The 11,779-nt window shown below is 55.2% G+C and overlaps 2 protein-coding genes across 2 annotated transcripts in view; one reads left to right on the plus strand and one right to left on the minus strand.

Moving 5' to 3' along the window:
* Nucleotides 1-426, plus strand: part of LOC104520616 (alpha-protein kinase 3) — a gene marked incomplete at its 5' end in the record, with an annotated part of 7,818 nt that extends 7,392 nt beyond the window's left edge. Inside the window, one exon of the mRNA XM_029083582.1 lies at nt 296-426. Within this exon, the coding sequence (XP_028939415.1) occupies nt 296-426 (131 nt within the window). The remainder of the gene's footprint in view (nt 1-295) is intronic.
* A 1,525-nt stretch (nt 427-1,951) lies between these two features.
* LOC104520617 (sodium/nucleoside cotransporter 1) lies at nt 1,952-10,265 on the minus strand. Its single transcript, XM_010162353.1, has 17 exons — nt 10,197-10,265; nt 10,027-10,124; nt 9,463-9,554; nt 8,828-9,017; nt 8,323-8,464; nt 7,478-7,591; nt 7,004-7,081; nt 6,622-6,702; nt 6,220-6,300; nt 5,952-6,077; nt 4,634-4,764; nt 4,270-4,438; nt 3,877-4,074; nt 3,355-3,436; nt 2,776-2,874; nt 2,170-2,281; nt 1,952-2,075 (listed from the first exon to the last, which is right to left on the minus strand). Exons 1-17 carry the CDS (start codon nt 10,263-10,265, stop codon nt 1,952-1,954), a joined length of 1,986 nt encoding a protein of 661 aa, XP_010160655.1.
* Nucleotides 10,266-11,779: the final 1,514 nt, after the last annotated feature.

The following is an 11,779-nucleotide window of genomic DNA, read 5'->3' on the forward strand; positions in this document are numbered from 1 at the left end:
CCAGAGCCGCCGCAGCTGGAACCCCCAGAGTCAGCACCCAACCAGACTGGGAAGGGGAGACCCTGGCAGCAGCTGCTGCCACTGCTCTCCTCCCTTTGGCTCCTGCCCCGGTGTTGTGTGGTGTGTGCTAGTGTGAGCGGCTCAGCCGGGGCCAGGGGGGCTATGGGCAGCATGGACCCCTTTGCCAATACCTCTTGACAAGAGCTGCTGCCGGTGGTGGAGCCTGTGGGGACACGTGTCCCGCCACGCTTGGGCTGACTTTCCTCTTTCGACTCTCCATTTTGTGTTCTTTAAGGCAGGGGTTGTCACACCTGCTCCCTTGGGCTTTGCACGTGCCATGCGCCCTGCCTGGCTCCAAACTGGGAGTCCAAGCTGCCCCCTGGCTCCCAGCACCTCATGTCTCATTTTGTGTCCTCCATAAAGTGACTGGTCCAAGCCCTGCCAGCGCTCTCTGTCAAGGACATGAGCCCAAACAGCGCCAAGGTGGTCTCATCTGTCCTGGCACAACGTGATTTATGAGGTTTTGCTGCAGAGGGTTTTAGCAGTGAGCTGCAGGGCTCCTGCTGCTATCGCGTGGGGGTCTGGGGTGCAGGCCAGTCCCATGGCAGGGTGCTGGCGACAGTACTGGCAGCTGCACAGGGATGGGATTTTGCACCCCTGTGCCCCGGGGTGACCCTCCCACCCCTTGGCTGAGCAGATGCTGAGGGTGGTGGTGGTGCTATGGGTGCTGGCCAGCGCCACAGTCAAGATGCTCTACCTCACACGGGACACCCAGGATCAGGGCGAAGGGATCTCAGATCTCGCCTCCATGCCAGGCGCTGCTTTGGCACATGTGGGTATCCAGCCTGCAGGACCTGCCCCCTCCTTGCCCACCCACCATACACAGACCCCCGTACCCCCTGCCCAGCCCCATAGCACGACCTGGTCATGCTAGCTTAGCATCACCCCTGCTTGGCACATGCCATACCCCTGTGACAGCTACCAGCACCCTCTCCAGATCCCACTGCTCCTTGGCAGGTGGCAGTGATGGACAGGCAACAATGTTCATGCTGGCATATAAAGCACCTTGCATTGCTTAAAGCCTCCCTTGTGCCTGTCAGCTCACTCAGGCATGCAGCAGCCCTCAGAGCATGGCAGTGGGCAGCAAGGAGCTCCAGCACCACCTGCTTCATCTTGCTGCATAGCGTTACTTTCCTTAGGGCTTTGGAGAGGGTGCTGGGCTCCATCAACACCATCTCACATGGTGGTGTCTGAAATGGTGTCACGGTGCAGCCTGGCGAAGGAGGGAAGGGGTCGGGCTGGGGATGCGGCATATTCTGGGGTCCTGGTGCTTTGTTATTGGGTCGTTGTAAAATAACGATGTACATAACATGGCCACACTGGTGATTGGGTGCTCTCGAGTGCAATAAAGAGAGAAGGACTGGCCTGTTCCCCAGCACTGTGGTTCCTGTGGAAGAGATGCACCCAAAGACAGCAGGGTGCATCTGCTGGCGGCTTTGTGTTCAGGGGAAGGAAACATCTTCAGGTAATGGCTTTACCCCCATCCACACCCAACGGGGGAGAAGAAGGTGGCCAGGGTTGGACCCTAAAGCTGGCACCTGGCAGAGGCTGGTCTTGCGAGATCTGCAGCCAACGCTGGCTATGGCAGCTGTGGTTGTGGGGTGCAGCCTGAGCAAAGCACCTCGTGTTGTGTCTAACAGCAATGGTCAGGGGTCAGAGTGGGGCTGAGGGCAAGTGCACAGGGAGTTCCATGATTTATTTGGGAGTTTTCTTGTGTCCAGCACTTAAGGGTGCTGGTTGCAAGGTGCATGTGGCGGTCCATCATCACTGGAGTGGAGAAGAACAAACGCAGAGGTCTCTGCTGGTTTTTTTTCTACCTTTGGGGACAGGTCTTGCAGACCCTAGTGCTCCCAGGTCCTCATCGCTGGAGCAGGCAGCTGCCTGCATGGTTCTAGGTTGTCCCCACGCAGGACGTGTGGTTGTAGTGCCCACAGCACTGCGTCAGCCACAGCACGCTCTCCTCCAGGCCAGTCCAGGCTCCTGTGAAGGAGAGCGTCCCATTCTCGAGCACCGAACTGGATGGAGAGAAGTGTGGTCAGGACGAGCTGCTGCCCCACCACCTGGGTCCTTCTTTCAGGACCATATGGCTCTGAGGCTCTTCACACCCACCTGGCAAAGAGCTGCTTGCAGCACGTGTACATGGTGTAGCTGGTGGAGCTGAAGTTGGCGGTGCTGAGGAAGGTCACGCAGTCACCCACTTCTGTTGGCACATGAAGAAGACCTGGGGGACAAGGTGTCCTGGTTGGTGCTCTTGATAAACCATGCATACAAATCCCATAAGCTGAACATGCTTGCAAATCCTGGTCCCCAACCCTGCCCACAGATCCTGTACCCCAACCCTACTCGTAAAGCCCATACCCTGACTATGCTTGCTTGCAAATCCTGTACCTGGGACTGTGCTTGCTCTGCTGTTCCACCTTGCCCCTGAGATGGTCACAGCAGTGACCCCAGGGAGTTTCTCGCTGTGCCCAAATGTCCTGATCCCAGCTCAGCTGTGGATGAGGGGCCCCAAGAGAGCTATTGGGTTTGGGCAGCACCTGACAAAGCCATGGGGGAAGAGCATGGTCTCCAGGAGGCTTTGGAGACCTTGGCAGAGCCAAGGCGGGGACAGCCCAGCCATCTCAATCCCTGCACATGCATTTATAGTGGTCTTCAGTCCTTTGCCTGTCCTTCCTCAGCTCTTTCTGTCCCCACTGGCAATGGACAAGGACCTACCTGCCAGGCAAGCATTGAGCATGGAGACGCAGATGCCAGTGAGGAGGGCTCGCAGCACCATGGATGCCAAGTCGCCCTTGCGCTGGGGTACCATGGAGGCTGCAGGGGCAAAGTAGAGACAAAGGCAAGTCAGATATTTGCTCCATCTCTATCCCAAGTTGGGAACAGATACTGACATATCCCAGGTCCCCAGTTGGCTCTGCCTTGCCCACTCCAACCCGTAGTGATCAACCAGCACACTGACTGCCCATCCTGGCAGCAGTGGGTGCTGGCAGAGCGCTGTGCCCACCCTGAACCCATTGGTGTCCATCGGAGCCCTCAGCACTGGAGTCTCTGCTTTTTTCCCCACAGCTGGGTGGCATCTGGGCTTGCGGGATGTGCACGTGCTCGCCCATGGGTGCAGTGCAAAATCATCCCTGTCATCTCATGCAAATTCTGTTTCTTACCTGTGTGCTGGCAGAGACCAAACATGGAGGCTTGAGGCCAGAAAACTTCTCCTGCCCCAGCTGAGCCCTTGCTATCTGCGACCAGGATCCCCCTGCATTGTGCCCAGTCACCCAGGATGTGGGTCACACTCACCCAGGCCTCCCAGCATGATCCCGATGGAGCTGAGGTTGGCAAATCCACAGAGGGCAAAGGTGGCAATGCTCTCAGCTCGCTCCTGGAAGACACAGCAGCAGGGGATAGTCACTTCAGCCTAGGAGCAGCCCCAGAGCTGAGCACCAGATTGTAGGTCCCAGACAGACATGACGGAGATAAGTACCCCACCCCAACCCTTTCTCCTTCAGCTATTTTTGGGAGCAAGGATGGAGGTGGTGGGCAGCCTACCCCTGGGAGAGTCTGGGCTAGGGGGATGGGGGCTCTGTAGCACCATGATCTGCCCCACCAAGGAGCAGGATAAATGGAAAAGGGCTTTACTGATTCCTTCAGGATGACCCTGTACCCAGCAGTGAGCAGACATCCAAGTCTAGTTGGCCATAGGTGCTGTCCCACCCTCAACACCATCATCCATCTGCCTTCCCACCACCTATCTGCTTGGCCAGGTCCCATGGCTGGCTCCATCCCTGCCCTGTGCCTGGCAGGGTGGCAGGTGTCCCTCACAGATATCCACTGCTTCCGGCTCCCGTCCCACTCCTCCAGGCCCAACAGACGGTTCTTCTTGTACGTGGCCAGCTGCTGATACGCCACAAACTCGTTCAGGAAGATCTTCATCCCCAAGAGCTCTGCCACCAGCGGCGAGTCTGCCCAGTCTGCCCCCATAAGGAAGGCCACAGGCCTGAGGACGTAGGAGCAGATCACCTGGGAAAAACATCCCAGAAGGGAGAAACTCAGAGCTGACCATTTGCATAGCCCTCAGCTAGGACAAATGCTACCAACATTTGTCAAACACCTGGCAAGGGTCTCAGCAGCCTACCAAGGCAGTAGGCAAAGGTGGGGATAGGTGGGGAATGTGGGATCTGGCACCCTAGACCATGAGGCTGCCACTGGGGATACCTGGAAGGAGAGCCCCTCAATGTTCACCATCTGCCCCAACCAGAGCAAGGCAGCATTGATGAACTCCAGCACTGCCAAGAAGGCAATGAGGTTGGCTGCAATGTTGGCCACGAGGCCCACGGAGACAGCAGCCCCATTGCTCGCAGCTTCCAGGATGTTCTGCTCTTCCCTGCATGGAAAAAGACCCTAATTGGCTCATGTGGTCAGGCATCCCCTGTGCAAAATCAGCTCTCACTCCATGGATGTCTGCGCACCATGGGTTCTCCCAGCCTTGGGCTACCTGCAATGTCCACTTGTGCCCCTAAATTGCCTCCTTGGGTTCCCCGCAGCAGCCCCACTCCACCATCCCTCTCCTCACACTCACCCACTGGTGAGGCGGATGCTTGCTTTGCCCTTGAACTTGGACTCTTCCACTTCAGGGTAGACGAGTTTGGACATGGCAAGGGCACAGGGCGCAGCCATCACAGAGGCTGCGATCAGTGATGCTGCGTCTATCTGCAATGTGCAAACCATTGGCTTAGGCATCTCAATGCAAGGCTGTGCCCCATGATATGCCACCCCTGGGTGTCCCAGCACATGGCTGGCATCAACTAGGGCTCTCTGTTTGCTCAAAGTGGGAAAAATGTCTCTGTTTTTCCCATCTTAGCCGGCCAAGGTACATAGGGCCGGATGGAGGCATTGCTGAAGCCACAGCAATCACGGCCTCGGAGATGTTAATCTCTCCTGTTGGTCAACCTAATCTTGATTCTTGTCCCTTTTTATCAGTATCAGAGCAATAGGTTGTGCAACGTTGCAAACTTCTACCCACTGATGAAGAGCCAAGCTCCCAGTCTCACCCCTTCCCTGCCCTCCGAGTGGCAATGTCTCATTTCTCTGACCTTTCACCCTTGGCTCACCACTTAAGGAGACTAATTAATGTTTAAATAGCAGGAGCTCAGCCAACAGGTCAAGGGGAAGGTTTATCCCCCATTACGGAGCACTGATGAGGCCACATCTGGACACCGTGTCCAGGGCTGAGACACTGATGAACTGGAGAGGGTAACCCCTGAGGGGATTGGGGCACAGGACCTCCAAGGTGATGCTGGAGGAGTAGTCTTTGTCTGGCTGGGAGAAAAAAGGACTGGAGAGGTTGTAGTTGCCATTCCCAGCTGCTTAGAAGGAGGATAGAGGGTAGACTTCTCATCCAGTGAAAGGATGAGAAGCAATGACACAGCTTCAGTGGGGGAATTCCAGTTGAATACAAGGGAAAAGTTCCCTGTAACCGAGGCACCTGTGAGGTGCACCAGAGAGGTGATGGGAGATTTCCATCCCTGGGGATGTTCACTACCAATCTGGACAAGGTCATGGGCATCCCCTTGGGCTTTGCCATCACCTCATTTGGGCAGGAGGGTGGATCAGAGGGTTCTTCCAGGATAAATTATCCAGTGATTCAGTGAGATTGGCCCTGCTCACTGTACCAGGACACACGCAGTGAGGTTCTCATGGCAGTGCCTTCTGCTGCAGTTTTGGCTAGGCTGGCAAAGGCGGCTGGATGTGGAGATACTTTGCCCTCATCCTGCTTATGGAAGGGGACCATGGGGCACCTGCTGGGGGTCTTCCCCCACTTGCAAGTCTAGGGCAGTTCTTGTGTGTCAGGATCCCATAGCAAGGAGCATGTGGCAAACATCTGCTTGTTCACTCACCCCAAAGGATATGTAGGCACCCATCACACTGCCTGCAATGGTGGAAAAGCCACCAGTCATCACAGCATGAATTTCTGAACGGGTCATGTCTGCAAGGTACGGGCGGATGAGCAGTGGGGCTTCGGTCTGTGAGAAAGAAAACCCTGTTGTCCTTGAGACAGGGCCACACAGGGCCACAGGTCTCCTGAGAAGAGAGGAGAAGACCCTTCCTCCAGGGCAGGCTCAGCTGCAAGGGATGAAGAGCTGGATCTCCTGCCCAGGACCTTACCTGTCCCACAAAAATGTTTCCCGCCACACTCAGGGTCTCAGTGGGACTGGTGCCCATTGAGACCTGAAGCAACCAGGAGATCTGAGGAAAGACAAGGCCACCATGTTGACAAAGGCTCCTGGCACCCTGCTACCCACCCCATGAAGCAGGGCACTGTTTGGCCCTCAAACGCCACAGAGGTGGTCTTGGGAAGTGCCCACAGACCAGGTAGTAACATCAACTCCAGTGTTGGGCTTTCTCAGGAGGACGTGCAAGAAAGAGGGGGTTTGTGTCTATTCTTTTAAGCAGGACAAATCACCCCAAATCAGTACCATGCCAGTTTTCCTGGGACATCCCTCAGCTGATCATAGTAGAGAACCCACCAGATTCTTCTTTCCACCACCATCCCAGACTCAGCCTTACCTTGAGTATGAGCCACTGCATTACACCGAGGTAATAGAGGATGGACATCACACAACTGAAGAAAACAATGATGGGCAGAGTCTGTAGGCAAAGCACCAGGGCACAGGATTAAAGGAGAGCTGAGCAGCATATCTCAGTACACTTGGGGACCAAGCCCCTGTGTCACATGAGCTGGACATGGTGTGGTAATGCATAGCCAGCCCACACTATTGGGTTGCCACAACACTGGGCCATGTTGTCAGGAGGGACACGGACCAGTGCAAATCCCCCATAGCACTAAGGAGGTCCACAGGTGGGTACAAAGCTGAGGGAGACCCATTCCTGAGCACCCAGGACCCAGCAAGGCAGACAGACCAGCCCATACTCCATTCCCCAGGCTGACCTGAAAAGCAAAGACTTCTTCAATGAGCGTGTTCCCAAAGACAAAGCTGGAGCCAGCTGTGGTGTAGCCCAGGAAGAACTGCAAGTGGAAAAGTTACATGGTAGGATGGAGTTCTCCATTAGATCTTTCCCTGACATCTCACTTCTACCTAGCAGGGCTCTGTACCCCCAGCCCCACAGCTCACTTCACTACCTTGCCAGAGAATGGCCCTCTGAAACCTAAGCTGGGGACACTGGTGGGCTGTCTCCAAGCCACGGGGCACTGCTCCAGCCTGCAAGGGAGACCACACCAAAGGGTTGGGGCTGCTGCAGAAAGCCAGGAAAGAGCTAGCTTTTCACCAGTCCCAATCAAAAAATGTTTGTGAGTGTATGGTCCCTGCAGCTTCTCCACCCTGTGCCACCCTCTGCTCTTCTTGATCTCAGGGAGGGCTACACAGATGGCACAAGCATGAGATGGGGTGAGTGGACGCAGTACCTGGATCTGGTCACCCAGCCACTGGAAAGCTTGGGCACCAGGGGTTGTTCGGAGGACGAAGAGTCCAAATAAGAACTCCAAGCCAAGACCCCAGAAAACGGCTCTCCAGGACACCTGGGGACCAAGAGCAGAGTAAGGACTGAGATGTTAGCAAAGCCTACAGAGTTCTCTCTCTGGCTTCCTGCCCCTTCAACAGCTGCATGTGGCAAACACCATTACACTGTGCCCTGGGTGAGTGTCATGGGGATGCTAATAAAGTGTCACAGAAACCCATAACCATAGGTTGGTGATAGAGGAAAAAGATGAGTTGGTAAGACTCACTGCCTAGTGGAACGTAACCTGTCAGGCTTGCCTAGGAGGAGATGAACACAGAGACCATCTGATGATTTGACTGGTAGTACAGACCTGCTAGATCAAAACTTCTTGTTCATTAACTCTTTGAAGAAGGCAGATGGAGGGATTGCCCAAAACAATGAAGCGGGTTGGGTTGGAAGCCAATGGGGACTTCAATCACTTCTGCCCAAGCCACCCAGGACATCGGAAGCTCAGGCATGGGTCTGGTGCTGGGTCTGACCCACTATCAGGGACAAGGTAGAAAACAGGATGAAGGTACCATTGGGTAGCCCTGAGTTGAGCAGTGGGAAGGAGAGCACTGAGGTGGCTTTGGGGCTCCATCCACCCAACCAGCTTGGCTCCCCAGGCTGTGCCCAGCTCTGTCCAGGAGCCCTGTGGGGCTTCTGCTTCCTCCAGGGAGTGATGGGCCATCAGGAGATGCCAGTGGGAAGGAAGCACTTGTTCCACAGTGCTGGGTGGCCAAATGGCCAAGCTACACCTGAAACACATACTGCGCCATGGTGCTTGGAGCAGGCAAACAGGAAGAGCACCAAAAAGCAGAAGCCAGCTAGTGAGATGAACTGCTCTGGATTTCTGGAGGTGTCCAAAGCCAGCCATGTAATCAGGCCTCCCAGAAGGGCCACCCACAGGAGCCTGCAAAGGAAATCCCAGACTGTCACAGAGAGGATGTCCCCATCGGGAGCAGCTCATACAGGGTAGGAGCTAATTATGTGGGAGATGCTACCATAAGGCCCATGCATCTGAAGAAACCTGGGTCTCAGACACAAATGAGGAGTGTGAATAGCCTTCACGCTACTGAGGTAAAGTAGCGAGACATTTCTGCCATGGCTTTTAAATGGTCCCCAGGCTGGGCCATGCCTCATCATTCATGAGGTGCCTGCATGGCACTAGGGTGTGTCCCCAATGCCACCAGCTGTTGGTCATGCTGGCAGGGCAGCCAGGGGAGAGGGGATCCAGGTGCTGGGAGGGATCTGGCCCTGCCATCTCCCAACTCACCATTTCAGCCACGGCCAGGACTTTTGGAAGCATTTCCAAATGGGGCTGAGGAACAGCAGTATCTTTGCCCCATAGTACTTCTTGAGGAGGCTCCAGAAGACGAAGAAGAAAACTACAACACTCATGATAACCAAGGCAAAAGCTCGCTGGATGTTGAGCCAACAGGCCGCAATAAAGTAGCACAGGTAGGCTGGAGAAGGCACATTGAGGGTCAGAAACATCAGGGCCATAGGATCACGATTCATAACACTAACTGGGGGCAACAAAGAGGTTCATTTCCTCCAAATGTCCTTCCCTGGACACCCTTGACACCCATCTGTGTGCAAGGAGGACTTAGGGAGCACCACCCCAGCAGCCAGGTTCACTGGTGGCAGCACCTCAGCTGTCTGGGGATGCATGGGGCAAGCAGAAGAGGCACAGCAAGCCCTTTGGGTAGGTGGAGAAAAGGGATGAGGACAGTGAGGTGCAAGTAGTCCTCATGGACAGGAGTGGTGGGGATAGGATGGGGCAGGCAGTGGGGCTGGTGGGAGCAGATACAACCTCCACGTGGGTGGCTATGCCTAGTGCTTGGAGGCTGGAAGCATGGCAAGCCAAAGGGACGTGGAGATGGGATCTTGGTGCCATGAAGTCCTCACCTACACCAAGGAGCCCCAGGAGGACAATTCTCAACACCTTGGCATGAGCCTTGCAGAAGTGCTTTGCCTTGGATGCCGGCTGCAGGGCCTTCCTGGTGAGAATCACATGCCAGAGACATGAGAGGCACAGAAGATGGATCCTGAAGATCAACCAAACCCAACCCAACTCAACAGAGCCAGGTCATGACCACGCCTCCCAGAGGGTGCTTGTGGGAGCAGTACTGTGGCATAGGTGTGCCGTGGCCTCAAGCAGCTCTGCTGCCCACTCTCAGGAGGAGTGTGCTTGGCCCGTTATGGCAGGTGAGACCTCACCAGACATTCCAACACCCCAGGCACCATGAGTGGAGACTTGCTCTGAGTGGCTGTTATGGGGCAGAAACCTGCCACTGCCACCCTACAAAGCCATATGGAGCCATCAGGCACTATCCACTCTATGTGGTCAATACAACCATACTCTGTTCCCAGATCAGGTTTGGCTCCAGGACAATCGCTCCCCAAGGATTGCAGACTTACTGTGACCACTGGAAATACCCCACATAGATGCATTGTCAGGGGTTATCCTACCTGTAGCAGGAGGAGAATCTCCCTTTCCCTTCTCCTCTCCTCTCCTCTTGGCTCCCATCACATGGACCATCACATTCCTCATAGAGTCTCTCCTCCCCCTGGAAAATATCATTAGGCAGAGCACCCTGAGGAGCTTCTGTACCCCAACGGGAGGGGAAGGGGGGACTTACAATGGAGCTGAAAGCTGGGTTATCTGAGCCCTTCTCGAGGCTGTCCAGGGTTATCTGGTTTTCTTCCATCTCCAGAAGTGCTGCAGCTTCAATGCATTAGAGAAACAGCACTGCGAAGGACCAACGCTGGCTGGGGAGAGAAAAATGGGATAATCTCTGGGAAGGACAAATGACCAACCTCGATTTTCAATTTTGGATCTCCGAGAGGAGAATGCCCTTTGTAGTAGGGATTCAGAGCAGTTCCTGTGCCACCATGTCCCATGGGGTCCTGGAGGTGTGGGACTGGTGTGCTGACTTTCTTGTTCTCCAGTAGCTCTGGAAAGGTCTTTGCTCTTCCATGCTTCCAAGGAATTATAGGAGAAGATTAGACACAGCAGAGAGTACCACACTCCTCTTCCAAGTCGGTGGCAGTGGCCACCAGCCTCCTTGCAAGTGGGATTTTGCAAAAAGTAAATCTGGCTGCATTCCTCATCAAGAGCTCTTGCTGCAACCAAGTAAGATAAGGAAGAACGTCTTTTCATGTTGATGAGTACTACAGCGCAGGAGCAGAGAGTAGGAATAAGTGGTAGTTTGCACAGGGACTGGTCCTAAAGGAGGATCATACTGGGAGAACTAGTCCAGCAAAGCCAGAACCAGTATTATGCCAGGGCAGGGACCCTTGGAGTATCCCATTTGGACACCATCCCAGTTCATCTACCTGGAGAAGGATGAGGGATGAGCAGAGAAGTCACAGAGAAGGCAGTGATTGACCGTAGGAGCGCTTCTGCGTGAGGACAGAGAGAGTAAGGAGTTGTCCTTGCTGTGGAGGAGAGTTGTAGAGGTCTGCATGGAGAAGGTTGAACTCAGTGATCTTAAAGATCTTTCCCAACCAAAATGATTCTATGATTCTGTAGCAGAGTCATCTCCTGCTTCCCATAGTATGAGAATTAGGGTCCACTGAAGGGACCGACTCAGCCCCAAATGAAATGACAGGAGGTGAGGAGTTTCGGAGAACATCCCCCTTGGTGTGAGACTTCATGGCAGCTGAAGGTGGTGGTAGGCTCCACGGGCCAGTGGAGCCACCAAGATGTGCTGTCCCCCAGCATGTCCCTGAGCTTGTGGCTCCTCAGCAGCAGGGCAGGACCCAGAGCCATGGTAGGAACCCAGGACCCTAGACCTCCTCCAGAGCTCAGGGACCCCTCACCAGGACCTTGGCAGAGATCAGGAGGACACCTCTCCACCCACCCCCCCCGACCCACCACCATTTCAGGGACCTCGCCCCAGGACCTCTCTCGGCTCAGGGACCTCTCCAGGACCTCCCAGGAACCCATCAGCACCCTCCAGGACCCCTGGGCTGATGCTAGCTCCATGGCCCCCCCACTGCCACCCCCTCCATCCTTTTTTTTGGTGAAGCCTTATTGGCTGCCCTCCTCTTCAGGGGTGGGGCCATGTGGAGGCAGCCAATCAGTGGGGCAGCAGGTGGGCGTCCTCCCCTCCCCACCCCATTGCACTCCTTGTCCTCATGCAGTGTTCCCCCCTGTGCCCTCCTGTCCCCCATGGCCTCATGGTGGAGTGTGGTCACACACCCCTCTGCCCTCCCCACC

This window comes from Antrostomus carolinensis, unplaced genomic scaffold (assembly GCF_000700745.2).
Source record: "Antrostomus carolinensis isolate BGI_N321 unplaced genomic scaffold, ASM70074v2 scaffold32852, whole genome shotgun sequence".
Lineage (NCBI taxonomy): Eukaryota > Metazoa > Chordata > Aves > Caprimulgiformes > Caprimulgidae > Antrostomus > Antrostomus carolinensis.

Coding starts and splice junctions, on each gene's coding strand:
- LOC104520617 (XM_010162353.1), bottom strand. CDS start 10,265: ATGGAAGAAAACCAGATAACCCTGGACAGCCTCGAGAAGGGCTCAGAT. Junction 6,301..6,621: donor TGCAGTGGCTCATACTCAAG/GTAAGGCTGAGT, acceptor GTCTTTCCTCAG/ATCTCCTGGTTGCTTCAGGT. Junction 2,282..2,775: donor GCTCAATGCTTGCCTGGCAG/GTAGGTCCTTGT, acceptor CTTGTCCCCCAG/GTCTTCTTCATGTGCCAACA.